This window comes from Carassius auratus, chromosome 28 (assembly GCF_003368295.1).
Source record: "Carassius auratus strain Wakin chromosome 28, ASM336829v1, whole genome shotgun sequence".
Lineage (NCBI taxonomy): Eukaryota > Metazoa > Chordata > Actinopteri > Cypriniformes > Cyprinidae > Carassius > Carassius auratus.
The window spans coordinates 18974385-18997266 of record NC_039270.1 but is presented as its reverse complement, the minus strand read 5'-3'; the positions used below and the strand labels follow the sequence as shown (position 1 = coordinate 18997266).

Below are 22882 nucleotides of genomic sequence, written 5' to 3'. Positions count from 1 at the left end.
AAAAGCTTGAATGGGCAATGCTGTAGGGATTTTAACACTGGAGTCAGGTCCCAAGAGGGTGTAGAGGAAGACCGGGAAGGATTTAACCTCCTGAGCTCTCTAAGCAACCTGATGAAGAGGTCATGCTTACCTAAAGACTTCCCATTCATGGGGTCATGGTAGGCAGCTATAGCAGCAACCTGGACATTAAGGGCGGAAGGAGACAGCCTACGCTCCAGCCCTTGCTAAAGAAAGGAAAGCATGATCACAATCGGGCATCTTCGGTGGTCTTCTTGCAGAGAAGAACACCACTCCATAAACAGGTTCCACTTCAAGGTGTAAGTGTGTCTTGTAGATGGTGCTCTTGCCGAAGTGAAAGTGTTCACTACTTCCTGGGGTACGTTCCTCTGGGTCCTGTCTAGGGACCAAAGATGGAGTTTCCAAAGGTCTGGTTGTGTCCAAACCCCAGAGACAGCATGTCCATTCTACATGGCCCCCCAGCCAGTGGTGGAGGCATCTGTGTAAACCAAAGCATGCCTGGAGATCTGCTGGTCTGAAGAAGCCAGCGATATGGGCTGGGTAGCACTGACCGGGTGCTTAGAAACCATACAAACAGGACCAGTGGAACCACAGCAGTACCCACAGTGGGGCAGTGAAGTGAAACAAATGGACCCAACTCGGGCGGCTTGTGAGCAGGCTGGAGTGTGGTATGAGTGTGGGGTGCAAGGCTCACCTGTTTCCACTGGTTGGCAGAGGCCTCAGTCTGCTTCTGGGCAGCCGAGAACTGCGTCCCCGAAGAGGCCTGTCGGTGTCCCTGTGAATACGCACACATTTTTTATCGGATAGGCATTTCGTCCACATGGATCTGGCGTTTTTGGAAGGAGAAACAGCTATTTTTTTTAATCTGGGTCCCAGAGTGAATAAATCTGAAAACACTGTCTTTGCGTTTTCATGTGGACGGGCCATCTGTATATTTTCTGAAACGATGATGTCATCACCCCACGTGTTGACCCTAGTCAGACACCACTACGTCACATAAGAGCAACAACAACCATGGTTTGTATACAGCACGCAAGGTTTATGCACATGATCCAAGTCTTCTTCATTTTTAGTGTATCTCTGTGGCAAAATTATAGTGCCACATACTAATTTGGCATGTATACTACAACGTTTTCAGTTGGTTTCACTGGTTTTGTGTGGACGCAAATAATTTTTTATTGGACACCGTGTGGTGTTCCACCGTTTTAGAATGAGGGAAAACAGATCTCATTGGGGTAAGCTCCTGCTTCGTGTTGACATACAGTAGCCTTATTATATTCACACTGTGATCAGCGGCAGCTGGATACAATAATTGCATGCCAATGAGCATTGGCTCATTTAAATTACACTCGAAGAAGATTTGTCTATCGAAGTGATATGCCAATCCGTCAGTCACCGACGTGTCTGACTAAAAGGGAACTGAGAAAAATGACTTTAATATATATTTTACTTGTCCAGACAAATTAATTATAGGTAGGACACTGGAAATGTAACGGTTAGATGTTTTAGTAATGAAAATTATCTACATAAAAAAAGCTCTAACTTTACCCCTATTTTTAGGTTAGTTTGTACTATGCCTTTGCATTGTCTGCAAAACACGAGAAGTCACACCAAGGCAAAAGGCAGTAATTTCCATATTATCAATATTTGGTTGCTGATCACCATTTACACATTTTTTATAGTAACACCTGTAAATAATATAGTGATCATGGGATCATATCTCATATAGGCTATTGAATATACAGAGTAATGTGACTGTATTAATATTGTACTTTTTTTAAGATAACAAGCAGACTAAAAGTTAAATGTGAGTGGATAGTTTGCATAACAATTTATTTGCTAATAATTGAAACACAGTTTAAGATATTTTATATTTAGTCCGAGAGCTCTCAGTCCCTCCATTGAAACTGTGTGCACGGTATACTGTCCATGTCCAGAAAGGTAATAAAAACATCTTCAAAGTAGTCCATGTGACATCAGAGGGTCTGTTAGAATATGTTGAAGCATCGAAAATACATTTTGGTCCAAAAATTACGACTTTATTCAGCATTGTCTTATCTTCCTGGTCTGTTGTGAGCGCATTCACAACACTGCAGTGACGCTGCTGGCATGTTATGTTTATTATTGGGCACACCAGAAAACACGTCAGCAGCATCATACATCAGCATACTTATTTTCAACCAAAATCGAAGTTACAGTCTTTTGCCTTTGCACAGCAGACCTGCATGATTACTGAAATTAAAACTACTAAGAACCTAAAAAGGTATATGAATTTTAATTTTACAAGAACTATCCGATAGCTGATCTTAAGTATCCGATTCTGGAATTGGAATCGATTTTCAATGCCAAATCCTAAACAAAACTGATCTTTCCACTGCAGAGGAAACAAAAGCAGCTGAAGTGGCATTTAGATGAATTAACACAGTGTAAGGAAGCTGAAATGTAGCATGAATGCATTTACTCTGCAAAATTATAATATAACAAATAATGTTATGAGCTTGGTGTTTTAAATTAGTTTATAATATATATATATATATATATATATATATATATATATATATATATATATATATATATATTAGGGCTGTCAAAAATAGCGTGTTAACGACGTTAATTCGTTATTTGTTGTTAATTACGTCAAATTTTTTAACGCATTTCACGCATGCGCAGTCTGACAAATTATTCAGGTCAGGAAAGTCTCGTCGATCTCTGAATTCTCAAGGTAGTAAAAAACAGCGGCGAGCGCCGTGACGAAAACACCGAAGAAGCTTAAGGTTTTACCCCAGTTACTCTCAAATACATTCATGCCAAGCTCGATAAACAGAGACGACTTTGGTAGTTGATACGCTGGAGCTTCTTCCTGTTATAGCGTCCTGTGTTTCACACTGCGCATGCGCAGAACGCCTACATGCAATGCAGCGAAAATTACAGCTGTTTGGAAAAGCATATGCATTTTTACTTGGTTTTACTGGCACTTGAAGCCTTCAGAACGTGAAAATATTGATCCTAAAGTATTGTGGCAGAGCAAATGAACACCCCCCAAAAACAAAGAGTGCCCAGAGTGCTGCTGCTTATGTGATGGTGGCGCACATTTGTGTTTCTGAGTTTCGAGTTTCTCTATGCATAATTTCATAGATATGTGGCTATATTTAACCACTGGTTCACCTAAAACTCTTACACTATCTGTAGTTAAATGGCATGGTTTGATATAGTGCTCAGGTAAATTTGATCTAAGTAAATGTTAAACTTTTGAAATTCAGAAAAAAAGAACCACATATTGATGAATCAATACATGAAAATTATGTATCTGTGTCCTGTTATTTATCTTTTGGTATGCATTTCAGAAAAAAAATTGAAGATTCAGGTGTAATTGCAAATAGTGATTAATCCTGATTAATCCACTGAAAATTCTGATTAATTTGATTAAAAATTGTAATCATTTGACAGCCCTAATAAATATATATATATACAAAAATGAAATGTGAAAAAAACGTGAAGATAACTTTTATATATGAAAGTACACCACCAGTAGGTTGCAGCAAGTGGCTGTCTTAATGAGTGTGTCATTGAGGCATTAATTCAAAGGAATCATTCAGATGGCTAATTCATTCAAGAATTAAGTCTTTATGAATGGACCACTGAATCATTCAGTAATGAAACACCGAACTCAGTAGTTTTTATTTCTCCATGAGATTGTTTCACATAGAGACAGGTTGCATGAGCCACAACTAGCATGACCTTGTTACTGTTGATTATCCATTATTTACAATTCTGAGCAGCAAAAGTGATAGACCTGTTATCAGGGCTGCCAACTCTCATGCTTTCAGCATGAGACTCATGCAACTGACATATTTCTCATTCTCTCACAACACACATCCATTTTCTCACGCAGTCAAAAACACTCTCATTTGAAACACCAGATTTTTTTCCCCTTCGTTGATTATAAAGAAACTTTGTGAGATTGCAGTGAACTGAACTAAAGCGACTAATTTTTAGTGATAATGCCCCCTATACAAGCAAAATTGTTTCGGTAGTGCTCTAACTCTCTCACAAGTGTGGGATTCATTTTCGAATGGGAGAAAAATATTATTTCACAAAACAATGCATACTAATATGTTTATAGAAAAATATTTGAATTTTCATGTCAAAATATTTTTAATGCAGTTGCATTAGGCCAATTTATAAAAGTAACGACTAGTAAATATTGCAATTCTTACACTGCACATTGCTAATCTTGTTGTGGGAAAAAGGCAATAGTTTTGCAGCACTGCAAAAATTATTTTACATAATTTCTATCTACAGTGCACAGAGAAATATTGACACCAGGAAAATTAGTAATCGACTAATATATGGCCAAGCTTGATATATTTTACAAGCATTTTTAAAGTATTGTATTGGCCCAATTTTCTTTTCTTTTCTTTTCTGTTTTGTCAATATGACAATTGTAAAAACACCAGCAGCTGAGCACACAGAGATGCCATTCTCTAATTTTTCATTAGTTTACTGTCTCTGTTTAGCAGCTCTGAATAATAAATTACTACTCAGAACTTTTCAACGGGTATACAAAAAGTATTTTAGGGTTTGCTTTTATCATTCTAAGTAACAGAAAGGCAAAAGCTATAATACTTTCTCATCTACTTTCAGCATTCAGCAAGAACACATTTGAGTTAAAAAAAAGTCTATGAATATAAATGTAATGTAGAAATCCACTAACCTCACAATCTTTGTTAATTTCAGCTGTAAGATTGTCTTAAAAACATGCACATAGTAGGCAATATTCAATTCAATTCAAGTTTATTTTTATAGACCTTTTCTTGATACAAATCATAGCAAAGCAACTTCACAGAAAATTTAGTTTCTACAATATTTATTAGTAGCTTATCAGTGGTGTCTGTCAATTAATGTACATATATGTATGTAATCAAACAGATGATGAGCAACTATTAACAGCAATTATTAATATAATTGTAGTTTTACTTATAACTAAATTTGGTAGTTCAGTTTTGTGGTTTCAGGCTTGGTATAATCTCTTCTCTGTTGTTCTGGATCCAGATTGAAGCTTGTGTAAATCCTAGTTAAGCAAAAACAGAGAAAAAAAAATAGAGACATAATTAGCATAGCTGCTGTTCTAACCAAGCAAAATGTATTTGTTTAACCCAAGCTTAAGAATAGTAACGTGTATTTGATCAGATACAACTGCAGTAGCTACACGATTATGGGATGCATTATTTGAATGCTTGGCCAGAGAGAGTCTTTAATCTAGATTTAAACAGAGAGTGTATCTGAACCCAAGTATTATGGAAGTATCATGTAAGAACTAATTTAAAAAAGAATGTGATCTTCCACTGAATATAATTTCACATTAATGTATTCAGTCTATCAATATAAGAAATTAATAAAATTCATGAATACAATAACAATAGTAAATAAATATAAAATACAAAAAAATACGAGATAATATAATACAAATACTAAAAATTCTGAGCAGTATGGCATTATGCTTCTGCCCTCAGCCATTTGTAAGCTGTCCACCTTTTTATCTGTGTTCGAGCAGCTGTTGCGACAACAGAGAAGGTGTTTTGTAGTTGGATGTAAAAGTGAACATAAGAGTTTTCATTTCCTATTTATTTATTTTTTAATTAGAGCCATTGAGGACGCAGTGGATCAGTATTGTTTTTGGTGGTAAAGTGCCACACACACACACGCACACACATAATATCTTAGATTATAATTTAAAGTGACATTCGCCAAGACAGCGCTGTTTTTGACCTAGTTGTTTTACTCAACCATTGAAGAATTTTAGACAAAGTAAGAGGTAGACATTTCATGAAGGCCATACTTTTCACGAATCATACTTTTCTACAGATCACTTTCACTACTGTACATTCATAGTGCATCTTCTCGGAGTATTATACATAAAATGTCAGGACTATGTGATGTTGAATTAAAGTAAAAGTCCTACCTATACTGCCACAAAGCAGCTTTTATATGAGTTTTGGCTGGGTTTTATTTTTGAATTATACCTCAGACAGCCCTGTCATTGTGTGAGTGACACTTTAGGAAGATGTACTATCGAACTAAAGTGAAAGTGGTCTGTGGAAACGGTGAGTTTCCTTTTCAAACCAGTCTGTAATGATAGACGAAACACTACGTTTACATGCAACTAACAAGAATGATGTCTTTAGTAATTGGATTGATGGCTTAATCAATCTGAAAAGCCCTCACGTTAACACCACAATCAATCCAGCTGAGCTTGAAAGGCGTGGTGTAGATGATATCTAATCCAATCGAGAGGACATTTAAACACTAGATGGTACCAAGTCATGACTGAACTATTAAATAATGTAAAGGGACCAGATTTTCCACAGTACCAGTAGTACAGATTACCCGTCATGCCTGGTTTTGGGGGTTATTTCCTGTTCATGTTTTCATGTCTTTTATTTTGGAGTTTAGTCATGGTTCCTATTTAGTCATGTGGTTGCTTTACCTTCTTGTATTCCTGCTATCGGTTCCTTTGTTCATCGTGTCATGTTCTGATTGGTTATCCCAGTCATGTTTCTTGTTCCTCATTGATTGGATTGTCTCACCCTGATTTTTTGGTGTATATACAGCCCTCAAGTAGCCTTTAGGTGTGATTGCAGTGCATGCCCTGTTAGAAATTTTGTCCAACTTGAACCATCGCTGACGTTAAATCACGGTCACATGTGGCATCAAAGTAAAGTGAAGTGACATTCAGCCAAGTATGGTGACCCATACTCAGAATTTGTGCTCTGCATTTAACCCATCCGAAATGCACACACACAGAGCAGTGAACACACACACACACACACTGTGAGCACACACCCGGAGCAGTGGGCAGCCATTTATGCTGCGGCGCCCGGGGAGCAGTTGGGGGTTCGATGCCTTGCTCAAGGGCACCTAAGTCATGGTATTGAAGGTGGAGAGAGAACTGTACATGCACTACCCCCACCCACAATTCCGTCCGGCCCGAGACTAGAACCCACAACCCTTCGATTGGGAGTCCAACCCTCTAACCATTAGGCCACGACTTCCACGACTTACCGCGATAGCATTTTAAGAGCAGCTGTGTGACTCATCTGGCGCAGTTTCTCAAGATTGACTACAGGAGTGCTGATGAGGACACATGTTTTAAGATTGGCCAAATTTACCACATGACAACAGTGATGTGTGTTTCTTCAATTCCAAAACTTCACACAAAACTGTTTTTAGAATTTGTAACTTTTTTTTACTGTTGACAAAATGTTATTTTAAGTCACATTAAATACAAAATTTGTATCAACATTTGATAAAAGCAAATATACCTCCAGTTTATTGGTATTTATAGTCTATGTTTACGTTGAACAGATAGCGCTGTATTAAGCAGTATAAAAAAAGTGTTTCTGCATGAAAACGTTTCTGAAATGTGTGTGTGCGCATTTGACAAATACTGCATGTGATTCACCTCATCTGTGATAAGAGTATGCAAACACTGCGAGAGCATCACTACCGGGAGCAGAAAGTGTCCAACTTCATGTCTCTGCTTAGCGGCTACACTCCGATAGGTCAGCATGGTGCTGCAAGAAGTTGAACACATCTTTTGTCTCTGGTCATGCATTGCGTTGTATCCTGCTGTCGGGGAGTCAAGTCTGTTCATGCCAAATCAAGTTTGTTCATACCAAGTCAAGTCTGTTTAGTTCATATAAAGTCAGACACAACTGTCATATCGCGCATCCTGTGACAAATCTGCTGCATCTGCGCACAGAAGTTATCAGTCTAAATGTTCTGCAAAATCAGTCAACGGTGAAAATCAATAGTAGATTTAATTTAAAGTCCAGCAGTTTAACACTAACACTGGGCATAAATGAAACACATTACATATAAAGTATTTAAAACAGGTAAGTTCATATATTTGGAGTAAAGTTGAATTGAACGGATGCATCAGTCATACAGCGCTCGGGACCGCGTGCCTCATGACGAGCTCGACGCACCGCCACAGAAACAAGAATGAGGAGCATTCTAACATAACTGTGGCATTAAACTTATTGAGGGCTTGTTTGAAATATTACACTAAAAATAGGCCGTTCAGATTACTTGTTAAAGTGCAATGAAATACGTTATATCTGCAGACGATGTACGTCTGTTTGTGGATGGAGACTTTGTAACAACCAAAACTTTTGTATTTTGCATACATCACATTATAGTGTGGTGTGCATGAAAATAATAACAAGGCGGCAGAGCGAATTTATAATCCATAGTGGTTCTCACGTAGTCCTTCTCGTCATCACCACATAGTGAGTGTTATAAATTAAGTGATCAGTCTTTAAGAGAACCCAGCAAACAATGGTCCGACGGCGACGTCGTGTGGCCGGCCAAAAATAGTCGCGGTAGGACGGCATAAATCGGTAGAAATATGTAACGCAGAAGATTTCCTAAAAATGCATTCAGATATGTTTGTACACGGTTATAGTTATATGGGGTTTCATGTATAATTGTTTCTTTGACTTTTAGATACATGTAGTTCAATATTTACCTGCGTTGTCTTGTGTTGGCGCCGATACAGGATGGCTGCCTCCGTGATGAGCTCTGCATATGTTTTTGTTAGTTTGTCCTGTCTTTAGTTATATTCCTGCCATCAGTTTCACCAGGGAAGAACTGCTGAACATTCGGCAGAACACACCACAGGATATTTTACCGGATTTCAATTATTCAGACGTTTTACTGAACGTTTGTATCGGAGGAGCGGCGGCGCTGATCAAGCGCTTCAGGACGCGCAGACGGGGGAAGCTAGCGTGAGCGCTCGTCAGACTCAGGAAGCGCGGATTTCGAACGCCGTTGCCTAGCATCCATCTGGCAAATCTCCGCTCTCTACCCAACAAAACGGACGAACTCCTTCTGCTTTCTCGGACAAATAAGGATTTCTCTCACTCTGCTGCTCTGTGTTTCACAGAAACCTGGCTGAATGACACCATACCGGACAACGCGCTCCATCTGCCGGGCTTTCAGCTGTTTAGAGCGGATCGTGACACAGAATCAATGGGGAAATCGCGTGGTGGCGGGACATGCTTTTACATCAATGAACGGTGGTGTGCAGATGTAACTGTGTTAAAGAAGACGTGCTGCTCAAATCTCGAAACACTCTTCATTAACTGCAAGCCGTTCTATTCGCCGCGGGAGTTTCACTCGTTCATTCTGGTCAGTGTTTACATCCCTCCTCAAGCGCATGTGAGCTCAGCTTTACAGAAACTTGCTGATCAGATCACAGAGACAGAACAACAACACCCGGACTCTGTTTTAATCATTCTCGGGGACTTTAATAAAGCCAATCTGTCCAGTGAACTGCCAAAATACAGACAGCATGTTACTTGTCCCACAAGAGACAGTAATATATTGGATCACTGTTACACCACAATAAAGGATGCATTTCATTCTGTTCCACGAGCAGCTTTGGGACGTTCTGATCACCTTCTGGTTCATCTAATACCGTCCTACAGGCAGAAACTAAAATCAGCTAAACCTGTATCAAGGACTGTAAAAAGATGGACTAATGAAGCAGAGCAGGATTTACAATCTTGTTTTGACCTCACTGATTGGAGTGTTTTTGAAGCTGCTGCCACTGATCTGGATGAACTCACAGAGACCGTAACATCATATATCAGTTTCTGTGAGGATATGTGTATTCCTACAAAGACTCAACTAATTTACAATAATGACAAACCGTGGTTCACTGCAAAACTCAGACAGCTCCGTCAGGCCAAAGAAGATGCTTACGTAAAGGGGGACAATGTCTTGTATAAACAGGCTAAATACACATTGGAAAAGGAGATCAAAGTGGCAAAGAGGAATTATTCTGAAAAAATAAGGACTCAGTTCACTTCCAACGACTCCGCATCAGTATGGAAAAGTCTAAAGAAGATCACCAATTACAAGACACCACCCCCCAGCACTGTGGAGAATCAACGACTGGCAGACGATCTGAACGAGTTTTACTGCAGGTTTGAAAGAACACCCATCACCTGCCCTGAACGCCTCCTCACACAACCATTCACACCCTTCACAACTCCTGCAACCAGCCCTGAATGCCTCTCCAAACCACCGTTCACACCATTAACAGCTCCTGCAACCCATCCTGAACACCTCTCCAATCAAGCACTCTCACCATTCACACCTCCTGCATCCCCCCTCTCAGGTGGGGCACCTGCAATTCAGATCAGCGAGGATGCGGTGCGCCAGGTCTTCCGGAAGCAGAAAAGGAAAAAAGCACCAGGCCCAGAATGTGTTTCATTTGAGAAACTGGTGCTGGCCCACCTGAAGGACATAACTGGGCCCTTGCTGGATCCTCTTCAGTTTGCCTACAGAGCAAACAGGTCTGTGGACGATGCAGTAAACATTGGACTGCATTATGTTCTGCAACACCTAGACAGACCGGGGACTTATGTGAGGATCCTGTTTGTGGACTTCAGCTCGGCCTTCAACACGATCATCCCAAACCTCCTCCTTCCCAAACTAAATCAGCTCTCCGTACCCACCTCCGTCTGTCAGTGGATCAACAGCTTCCTGACAGACAGGCAGCAGCTAGTGAGGCTGGGAAAATATACATCCAGCACCCGTACAATCAGCACCGGAGCTCCCCAGGGCTGTGTTCTCTCCCCACTGCTCTTCTCCCTGTACACCAACGATTGCACATCTAAGGACCCCTCTGTCAAGCTCCTGAAGTTTGCAGATGACACCACACTCATCGGCCTCATTCAGGACGGTGACGAGTCTGCTTACAGACAGGAGGTAAAAGAGCTGGCTGTCTGGTGCAGTCTCAACAACCTGGAGCTTAACACGCTAAAAACAGTGGAGATGATCGTGGACTTCAGGAGAAACCCCCCTGCACTCCCCCCACTCACCATCATGAACAGCCCTGTGACTGCAGTGGAGTCATTCAGGTTCCTGGGAACCACCATCTCTCAGGACCTGAAATGGGACATTCACAATTGACTCCATCGTAAAAAAGGCCCAGCATAGGTTGTACTTTCTCCGCCAGCCGAGGAAGTTTAACCTGCCACAGGAGCTGCTGAAACAGTTCTACTCCACCATCATTGAATCCATCCTCTGCACTTCAGTAACTGTCTGGTTCAGCTCAGCTTCTAAATCTGACCTCAGAAGACTACAGAGGGTAGTCCGGACTGCTGAGCGAATCATCGGTTCAACTCTCCCATCTATTCAAGAACGGTACTTATCCAGAGTGAGAAAAAGGGCTGTCAAAATCCCTCTGGACCCCTCACATCCAGCACACTCCCTCTTTGAACTGTTGCCATCTGGTCGACGCTACAGAGCACTGAGCACTAGAACGACCAGACACAGGACCAGTTTCTTCCCTCAGGCAATTCATCTTATGAACAGCTGACAATAATGGCGAACACACTACACTTTATATTTATATACACACACACTTTATTTATCTAACACACATACTTAGTATACACTTAAATTTTGCACACAATATATATGTACATACATAACTTCATTTTGTAATATACCTGCCTACAATTGTCATTTGTATATTGTCATTCACTGTCTACATATTTGTATTTTTTATTCTTTTATTATGTGTTTTATGTTCTGTCGCTGTCATTCTGTTGTACTGCGGAGCTTCTGTCACGAAAACAAATTCCTCGTATGTGTAAACATACCTGGCAATAAAGCTCATTCTGGTTGTGAATCGGTTGTGAGAGGACGTCACCTAGTGACGTCATTTACACGTGCGTTACACGTCCATCATGACCCTCTGTGAAATCCTTGTGGAATATGCAAAAGCTGTGCTTACACCTTGATTAATACTGCAATATTTAATTAAAGTGCACCGAGTAGTTTTTAAGAGGTTTTAAAGAGGTTGTGAATAGACGTCCACTGACGTCTTTTACACGTCTGGTCATGGTTTGTGAAAAGATGTCCAAGTAAGACTAGCAGGATAAAAAAAAATTATATACAAAGTAAATATATTCACTTTATCTTGTTTAAAAAAAATTATAATCACAAAGAGCCCAGTGTGGTTAAGTGATTGCAAAGCAATACTGCAATTTAGTCATTATTTCAACCTGTTTTATGTATTTGTTGTTATTATTTTTATTGAATCTATGCATATACATGTGAAACAGATATATACCCGGTCACAATTTCAGTCTGAGTTGGATGTAATTGCCAAAACGGTGCTGCCAAAATGTAGACACAAAACATAGGCTACTGATGTATTTCGTGATATTATAAAATCCCGCGATAGGATAGATTATCTCGCGAGATCTCGCTTTCTTCCGGAAGTTCCGTTCCGGAAGTTCCGGTACATCAAGCAGGGAACCACCACGGGGAGGAGAGGACTCGAAGAGGACTCTTGGAGGGAGATTTGTCGATATAAATTACATAAAATCTACTGTGGGGTAAGTACATTTTGTATTATTTGATTAACGTGCTTGAGTTTTACTTGTTTGACACGAAGGAACCGAGAGAAATGATGCCCACGCTGTCAACTGAAATTCACTGAGTATGGCTAAAATTAGCTAACGTTAGAAAGCTAATAGTTACTTATATTGATGTGATTTTTATTGGTACGCTTTAATTAATTATTAAGGGGACATCACAGCTCTCCTGTCTTATCAGAATTGTCCTGTTCACTTTCTCACAGTTACACTGTGAGTGTTTCTCTAGGGCATCACATTAAAGCATAACACCTTTTGTACAATAAAAATAAAATCTAATGCTTGTTGATTACCTTTTTTCTAATGTTTCATTCATGATTCATTCATCTTGGTCCAAGGTTTTTTTTTTTTTTTTAGCTGTAGACCATAAAGATATTTTGAAAATAAGTGCATGTCATTTATCTCAAATGTTTTATTTTATTTATTTTAAAAAGAAATGTATTCTCTTCCCTCAGATGCTGTGAAGAGGTGGAGACTCTGAACACCTGAAGCTTGCTCCGGGAAGAGATGGGGGTGGAGGTTACAAGAAATGAGCCAAACAACTGTAGTTTGTTTAAGGGATAGTTCATCCAAAAATGAAAATAGTCATAATTTTCTCACCCTCATGTTACGATCATAATAATTTTTCCTACAGTGGCAGTTAATGGATTGTGAGATCTGCTTGGTTACAAACATTCTTCCAAATATCTGTGTGTTTATGAGACAGCTGTGTAAGTCAATGACAAGATTAATAAAGAATTGATAAAAAGAAACCATCTTTTAACATTCTAGTAGAAAACATTCTCAGAAATGTAATATTTTAATTAATGTAGGTTCTATTCAGTTTAAAAACATTTACCCCACTTTGATTTTATAAATAGCAATGATTTCAAACATATTTTATGATGAGGGTCTTATGTTTTATGGTTTTCTTGTCACAAGACAACAATGGCTCCTGCTAGGTGTTTATGCCACATGTTCAAATATTAATAATGTTCTTAATATTATGATTAATGTATTTTAAAATAAATGCAATTAATATTGATTTATATTATATATTAAAAACATTAATAAACACTGCAAATAGAAATTTTGAACAATAATAATGAACTTTAAGATTGAGTATTTCAGACCTTTTTATTCAGTGATGCCCCTCATTAAGTCATATTTCTGATGAAAAAAATGGTAGGCCTGTAAACTTATTTCAGAAATCCAAAATGGATACAAAGATAACATTGAAAAACAAATTTTTAAATACATTATCATCTTTAAGATTCTTATTTGTCATTGTCCCAGTAAAGCAAACATGAAAACAATATCGTCAGAACACAGAAAGGTATTCAGCTTTGAAACATGAGGGTGAGTAAATGAAAGAATTTCCCCTTTATATGATAATTCAGTATTTTGTAATAAGTATTTTATTTTGGTTAACAGATGCTAAACTGTTCAAAAACAATAAAGTGTGCTAAATCAGAACATGCTTCTTTGTTTGCATATGTCCACAAATAATGTGTTATTGTTAGTGATGTACACGTGATTAAGATGTTTTATGGACGTTCATGTCTGACTGGACCGATCTTGACCTTTGTCAAGATGTTTTAAACCTCAAGACGTAATTGATTGCCTTGCACGATGTTACACAGTGGGTGTGTGATTATTTTATATGCAGGCTTTTATATACATACACTTAAACTATGCAGCAACGCATTTAAAAATCCAGAAGACAACGACGTCCAGAAATCGACACATTTAGACGTCCAGGGACGTGCAGAAAAGACGTGCAGTTCACGTCTAGAAGACGTCAAAGACGTCGGTTCAACTTTCATTTTGGAACTATTTTTCAACCATGACGGGACGTCTCGGATGGACGTCTTTTCAACGGGCAAAAGACGTCCAAATGTTTGCTGGGAAGGACTACGTGAGAACCACTATGGATGTGTGGAGAACCACTATGGAACCACTAAGTTTGCTCTGCCGCCTTGTTATTATATTGTATTTACTTTATTTGTAATGGCAAGAAAGAGTTAATCTCTCACGTATGAGAAGAGCATGTTGCTGTGTAGCAGCCATTAAATCTGTGGGACACCAACTCCACATTTTCTATCTCTTTCAATTCATGGATTTAACGAGTTGTCCGAATCAAAGCAGACAACTTCAGCGACTACAGGCTCTAATCCTCCTGTGCTCACGTGCGTGGGGTGTGTGTGAGAGACATGCGGTGCTGAAGTGAAGTAGCTGGGCAGTTTGATAGCTGAATTATAATAAGCAGCCTAATAAAAATAAAAATAATATTATTATTATAATCTAATACCTTAATAGGAGAAATCTGCTTATGTCAATATCTATGACTATCGACGATACACGATACTGTCGTCTATCGGCACAACCCTAGTGGACAAACAACTTTTTGGTTACCCACATTCTTTAAAATATCTTCTTTTGTGTTCAGCACAAGAAATAAATTAATACAGGTTTGGGACGACATGTAAGTAAACAACAGAAAATTATTTTAGGATGAACCATCTCTTTAATGACAACTGGCATCATGTTTTTAGTTCTGTCCCTTTAAGAGCTGCACTCATCCAGTATACAGAAAGGTATCCATTTTTCTCTCAACTGTTAACTTTCATTTTAGACATAATCAACTGAGTCTTTGTGTAAACAGTGTGTGTTTTGACAGTATTCACATAAAATAACTTAGTTCAGTAATCAGGCACTGTTTGACAAGTTTTTTTTTGCTTGTGTGCTTCGGGTGTAGGCGCTCAGAAAAAGGTCACATCAGAACATTCTTCAAAAGAAGATCCTGGAGACATTTTTATCGTCCACCATCAAAAAATCATGGTTGGACCATGAAGGATTATGTCTTTAGAGGCTCAGATGTCCGGAGCAAATGACGATTGTGCAGAACTACGTCATTCTGCAAAGAATCTGTGAATGACTTCATATGAGAAATGGGTTTGCATAAAAAAATTTAATATAATAAAAACACTGGTTGGATTTTTATCATTATATGGGTGTTTGTGTACACACACTGCCAACGTGCATTTTAGATCAAACAACATGTAAAAGTGAATTTTGCATCCAGTGACCCGTTTAAATTAAGGTACGGCAGAGGGTTAGGGCCAAGCAATAATACAAAAATAAAACCATCTCAAGATTCAAGTAGTTACATTTCAAGAATAATGTCAAGATAAATCCTTTAAAATAAACTCATTAAAGGGAACATAACACACACAGTTTCACCCAATCTCATGTTTATCTTGAGTACTTATATAGTATTGCATCCTTTATATCTCCAAAAAGTGTTTAGTTGTATCAGCTTTACGACTCTCCCCCGAAAAACCTAAGCTCCTGGATGTGTGCCTTGGGCGGAACTAAAGAGTGATGAGCACTTGAAATCCATGCTGTTTTATTAACTTTATGCAGTTTTGAATCATGAACGGGATCTTTTATAATTGCGACCACTCCATCATTCAGTATCAAACAAAGTGCTAATCCTGTGTCAAACTGGGCCTTGTATATCAAATTTTCATCAACAAACACGCTTGTGAAACTGAGTTGCTGCTCTGGAAACAAACTACATCCACTGTTTACACAACACTGTGATCTTTTCGGAAGCTGAACAAAGTTATCTTTTCCTTACCACCAAACACACTTTTAGAGACATTCTTCCCGAATGATTCCCGTGCAGCGCTGCTGCAATTATTTTAAATACACAAAGATAATGCACTCTTTTACAAGAAAAGATAAACAAGAAAACCACCTTATTAATAAACAAGAGCAACAACAACAACATAGACATTGTTAGATATTGTTTATGTCTGTTTTATTGATATTTTTTAAAATTCTTTAAAATTCAGTCTGAATCAAGAAGCCATCTAAGTAAATTTATCTAAATATAAAAAAAAGTTGAAATTATGTATTAATTTTCACATTTTGATGATACACAATGTGGGGAGTCATTTCAGACACAGCTGAAGTTCATGTGGAGATGCATTTTTTGCGAACCAAGCTGCTCAAAGATGTAAGACATCATCAAGGATGTATTATTTCAGAAAAGCAAACAGGCACTCAAGATGCACTCTTTGAATATGTTCTTTCAGAGGAATCTGGAGGATACATGAGGTGTATCCTTTTATGCTACTTATAACACACAATTCCTTGTATCACATAAACAAACATCACTCTACATAATTACAATACATAAATCTTAGCCGACAAACAATCTGCAGAGACACAATCTGACATATTTCTTTCTTTCTTTTTTCAGCATCATCAGCAAGAAGAGAAAGAGAGCAACTTCTCCACTGCAGCCCTCTAATATCGGTGAAGGAGCAGAGCCCTTTGATACTGTGTGAGTATATATCAGATAATATATCTGAGTGATACTTTAAACACAAGAACACAATGTACACGGATATAACAAGAGAGAAATATCTTTATTACATTTTATTTCTGCAATAAAATGTAGGGAAAAATCAAACAAACTGAATTTAAATTATTTAGTGAAGATAACTAAAGAAATTGTCAGATGGCCTTTAAATACAGCAGCTTTGTTAAATAGTGTTTTTGTATGCTTCTCTCAGTTATTTCTCTTTTATATGTCAAATTACACATAAATTAATTAAGGGACACACTATATTTTCTGCATCAATATTATATTGATACGCTCGTTTCACACATACTCCGTCTGCAGTTCGTATTCGTTGCGTATTTTTTTACACACGTTAACGGATTCCAGCGTTCACACTGGATGTGGTTGCGGTCCGTCAATGCTGTTCGCGGTAAAAATGAACATGGATTGACACGGAAATGCAGTCATTTCACAATAAATGTACACTAATTAAAGCCTAATGTGTTTCACAAGCAACACATGGGTTTTGGCTAGATTTAAAACAAGAAAAAGAGCAACTTTAGAGAAACAAGGCAACATTATATATGCACTTTTATAGAGGCAGAAAAAAAAAGTTATTTAAGGATGGATTGCGTGTAATAAAGATTTAAATGCAAAAGGCGACTGTTTCTGTCAGTGGTGAGTTTTCATTTTAAATGTTTGTGATAACCTAACAAGAAAAGTAGGCTTATGTTGTGTTTAAATGTGTTGCAGCTTTTTTCAGCAACTTATTATAAAAACCTAGCAGTCAAATGCATGAGTAATACTTTGTTTATATTTGAATTTAAATGTCTATTTAAGATTGTTACTGTACTGTGATGAATGAATATCACAATGCTGAAAAAGCTTTTTTAAATTTTTGTAAAAATTTTTTTACATGATTTGATATCAAAACAATGGACAAATGTTGTGTTTTGTGGCTTAAACAGCCGCTGTTCAGTAGGACTGCAAACGCGTCATGTGTGAAAGCACAATGAGTCTGTGCTGCTTCAGCACCACATACGTAATGCACACGGACTGCAGACGCACTGCAGACGGATTATATGTGAAACAGGCGATAGTTATCAGGAATTTAGTTGGCCAAAATAGGTTCATTATATTAAAAAGGAGACTACTAATCATACAGTTTGTTCTATATGTTTTGAAGAAACAATAAATGTTTATTCTGTTTGCTTTTGTCTGTTCTTTTTAATATCTTTTAAGTGGCAGGAAAGCTGATCAGATCAGATTTGTGTCCTATCAGACCTTCACATCCCCTTACCATCAGAACCACTTCAGTCATCATGACACAGAAGCAAACCTGCAGATCTTTTCTCATCAACCAGAGCATGATGATCTACAGAGAGTCAAAGACCAGCACAAAACCAGCATGAAGAACAAGTATGAGAGCTTATTTGAGGGAGTCAAACTACAAGAGAATCAAACCCTCCTGAACAGGATTTACACACAGCTGTACATCATAGAGGGAGAGAGTGAAGGAGTGAATGAAGAACATGAAGTGCTACAGATGGAGAAAAGTTACAGGACACTCCAAGACACTCCAATCAACTGCAATGACATCTTTAATCCTTTACCTGAACCAGGATATGAGGAGAAGAGAAGAGAGAAGAAAGACACAATAAAGACTGTTCTTACTAAAGGCATCGCTGGAATTGGAAAAAACCGTCTCTGTGCAGAAGTTCATCCTGGACTGGGCCGAGGGAAAAGCCAATCAGGATGTAGATTTCATGTTTGTGCTTACATTTAGAGAAATGAACTTGATTAAACATCATCAGTACAGTCTTCACAGACTTGTGCTTGACTTTCATCCTGAACTTCAGTATCTGGACTCAAAGATTTATGATGAATGTAAAGTTGTGTTCATCTTTGATGGTCTGGATGAAAGCAGAATCACACTGATGTTTTCAGACAGTCAGAAAGTTTCTGATGTGACTGAGATTTCATCAGTGGGTCTGTTGATGTCTAACCTCCTGAGAGGAGATCTGCTTCCCTCTGCTCTCATCTGGATCACCACCAGACCAGCAGCAGCCAATCAGATCCCCTCCAACTACATCAACCGTGTGACAGAGATTCAGGGATTCAATGACCCTCAGAAGGAGGAATATTTCAGGAAGAGAATCAGTGACGAGCAACAAGCCAGCAGAATCATCTCACACATCAGAAGAGCAAGAAGCCTCCACATCATGTGTCACATACCCGTCTTCTGCTGGATCTCATCCACTGTGCTTCAAAACATCCTGAAACAAGATCTCAGTGCAGAAATCCCTCAAACTCTGACTGAAATGTACATCTACTTCCTGCTCATTCAAACAAAGATGAGGAACCAGAAATATGAAGAGAGACATCCAGAGAAACTCCTGCAGTCCAACAGAGAAGTGATTGTGAAACTTGCTGAACTGGCTTTCAATCAGCTGATGAAGGGCAATGTGATGTTTTATGAGGAGGACCTAAGAGAGAGCAGTATAGACGTCACTGACGCCTCGGTGTATTCTGGGATCTGCACTGAGATCTTTAGAGAGGAATCTGTGATTTATCAGAGGAAGGTTTATAGTTTTGTACATTTGAGCTTTCAGGAGTTTTTTGCAGCACTGTATGTGTTTTTCTGCTATTTACACAAGAACAGTGAGGTTCTTAAAATGTTCCTGACAGGAAAAAACAGAACTCAGTGTGGGAATATTCCTCTGGATGTGTTTCTGAAGGAAGCAGTGAATAAAGCCTTGAGCAGTGAAAATGGAAACCTGGATCTCTTCCTTCGGTTTCTTCATGGTATCTCACTGGAGTCCAATCAAAGCCTCTTACAGGAAGTACTGATACACACCGAGAAAAACCCAGAGAGCCTCAAGAAAATAATCCAAAACCTCAAACGAGGTCAGAAAAACAATATCAGTCCTGAAAGATGGATGAATCTGTCACACTGCTTGATTGAGATGAAAGATAATTCTGTTGTTAAAGAAATGCAGGCATTTTTAAACTCTAAAACAAAAAGGAAAAAATTCTCTCTTGCACAATGTTCAACTTTGGCAAACATGATCCTGATGTCAGAGGAGGTGCTGGATGAGCTAGACTTCAATAAGTACAACATCAAATCTAAAGAGGGCAGAAGGAGACTGATACCTGCTGTGAGGAACTGCAGAAAAGCTGTGTAAGTATGAACATCATATTGCATTACAAACATAATTTGAAAGAGTTTTTAAAATGTTTGATGATATTTTCTGGATTTGTGCTGACAACCATAAAACATAATGGATTTTAGTTATGACTGTGCTGGTCAATGTGACAATTGGCCCACTGTTTGGGTACGGCAAAACAAATATGGATATTAGGACAAAAATAAAGTACAGTGTTTTGTTTACAAAATAAAAAACAATTGATTTGCAGCCAATTGTTATATCATGACCATTTAAAATTTTGAATTCTTGTTGAATGGGAGAGATTTCTGAGGACATAAAATTTAATTAAGCCATATGCAGTTTTGTGTTCTGGTCTGGGGGCTGGTCACTCAGATTTTCGCAAATTTAACAGTATCCCAAGAGTTATTCCACAAAATAAGGAATCTCTTGTTTCTTTTTCCAAATACTCAGTGTCTCATTTGCACACTGTGAGAAAATAAAACATTTGGACCAGTGTATAATTTGTCTTATTTTAGTTAAACCTTGCACATTAATTTTTTTAAGTTACACAGTGTCTGTGTCCAAAAACTGTCATGAAAAAACTATACTAATATTTTTCTCCACTTTCACCTTTTTGTTTTACGCAGCATCATTGTTGAATGAAAATTCATTTCACACTTTAAACTTAGAATACAATAAACTGCTTCATTTAGAGACTAAACCAAGTGCTGTCGAAGTACATGTAAATTGTGTATGTTTGGCTTTTTTGCCATGTTTTATCTTGTAACTAAACATACGTAAACCAAAATAGGTTGCATAAATTTATATAGAGCACGTGGTCTTGATTACATTTGAGCCAAAGCACAATGTAAGATAGCACATGATAATCATCGCAGAGTGACAGGAAATGCTTCTTTTCTAAAGCTATAGGTTTTCCAGGATCTCGCCATTTTATAATGATGACACTAGGGTTGGCGCGATAGACGATGCCATCGTCCACGCCGATGGCTGACAGACATCACAATGTTGATCTGGCATTGTGATTCCTCCCCCCACCCATCCTCCCACAACCCGCCGAAAGTATTGAAATCATATTTTAATACTTTCTCTCTCAATAATATCATTGGATAATTATACTGTATATAAACTGCGGGCATCAGGAAGCCGCTATTAATATGTGAGACATTGAAATCGCTTTTGAATGCACACACGTTTTTCACTTTCACTTTCAAGATTCATGATCACACATACTCTGTGTGTGCTACTGAGTGGCAGTACTTACCACACATTTTACAAGATTAGATGTTCGTCATTGGTGCTCAGAATCATACATCTGTCATATCTCCTTAGTCTGTTTTTTTGTGTACTGTTATGTAACAGGCTACCTCTAGCAAGTGGCTAAACATGCTTTGTGCTTCACACCCCCATTATTAATATGGGTAAATTATGAGTATTTTTATGTAAAAATCTAACTTATCTAGGGAGATTTGTGGGGGAAAGTATTTTCTGCATTTCACTAATGGCCCTATCAAGTGGAAAATGGTAAAAAAAAAAAAAAAAAAATCACACAAGGTCACACAAGGGTAAAATTATGGCCATGCTGTGTTAATTATGGTTCACTTTATAATTGACTTTTAAAAATTCACTTTAATTAACTTTTCTGACTATTGGGAGAAATCATGAAGATGTGAGACAAGAGGTGGGCTCTGTTCAGCTTGTGTCCCATAGCCCTCTTATAGTGCAGAATCAGATATAAGGTGAAGCAATTATCATTGCAGGGGTGTTGGAACATGAATGAAGATACAGGGAGTCTGTAGTGGATATACAGTGTATTTTATTAAAGTTTCTTACTATGCAAGTGTCAGGTGAGAAGTAGCCAAGAACACAGAAATCACAACTACATATATCTCTCTCTGCCTGCTCAAGCATTTGTATATGTCCCAGTTCCCGGGTGCACCATGTACGTGTTTTTAAGTTCTAACACAAACATAGATGTTAGTTCAAGCTTGCATATGAAGAGAGTTCCAATGCAAAGGCCTCCAAAAGCCTTGGTCAAAAATGAGATAATGACACTGAGTGAATACTCCCCACACATAGTATATGTTCATCAATTGCTTTCACTTAGAGGCCTCACTTAGAGGTATACGCATAAAGTGGCTAAAACGGGTGGATTGTGACATTCCTAAAATTTACGGGCGGGGATGCAGGCGGATAATTAACTCCTTGTGGGCAGGTAGTAGCACTGATGAAAAATATGTGCAATATTTGCATGTCTAAATTACCATTACACATACGCAACAACATTATGACTTTTGACCCATCAAGTCACCACCACTGCAATAGTGTGACTTTTGTTAATGCTGAGCATGCGAAAACATTTGCCAATCTGGCAATGATTGCGCAGGATGTTTTCTCATCCCAGCATCCAGCGCTGCGAGTGAGAGAGACTTTCGAGGCTTCAAGAATGGAGAATGCAATTTGAACCTGGGATTGTGGACGATATCCTTTTCCTGCACAGTAACTTTAAGGGAAGCAAATGCATAGGCATATGCCTATAGGGTATTGTTTGTGAGTGACAGGCTCAGGTGGTATGTTTTATTTTTAGTATTTTGTCATAAATAGGTCTATTTGCATATAGTTGTCAGGTTCCCTTTCAGTCAGTCACGTTCAACGTTACGAATGGGATCTCGCCCGAGAGCCCAATTACCTTCGAGTGGTACAAAATGAGCCAATGGTACACAAAGTACCTTAGTCTGCGGAATTTGCATCGCAAGCTCCGCCCCGCTGAGCGGGTATATAAGGAGCAACGCGAGCAACTCGCATTCAAGCTTTCGCTCCGGAGCCGAGCACATCGCTTGCTGCAATCACCGGAGTGTTTACAAGCAAGAGCTGGTGTTGGTGTGACGGCGCGATTCAGCGGTTTG

General features: G+C 38.5%; 1 protein-coding gene across 1 annotated transcript in view; it reads left to right on the top strand.

The window, feature by feature from the left end:
* LOC113047541 (NACHT, LRR and PYD domains-containing protein 12-like) overlaps positions 1 to 22882 on the top strand; it is a 68487-nt gene that overhangs the window by 7061 nt on the left and 38544 nt on the right. The window contains 3 exon segments of the mRNA XM_026208908.1: positions 16726 to 16809; positions 18052 to 18505; positions 18507 to 19990. Of these exon segments, the coding sequence (XP_026064693.1) occupies positions 16726 to 16809; positions 18052 to 18505; positions 18507 to 19990 (2022 nt within the window).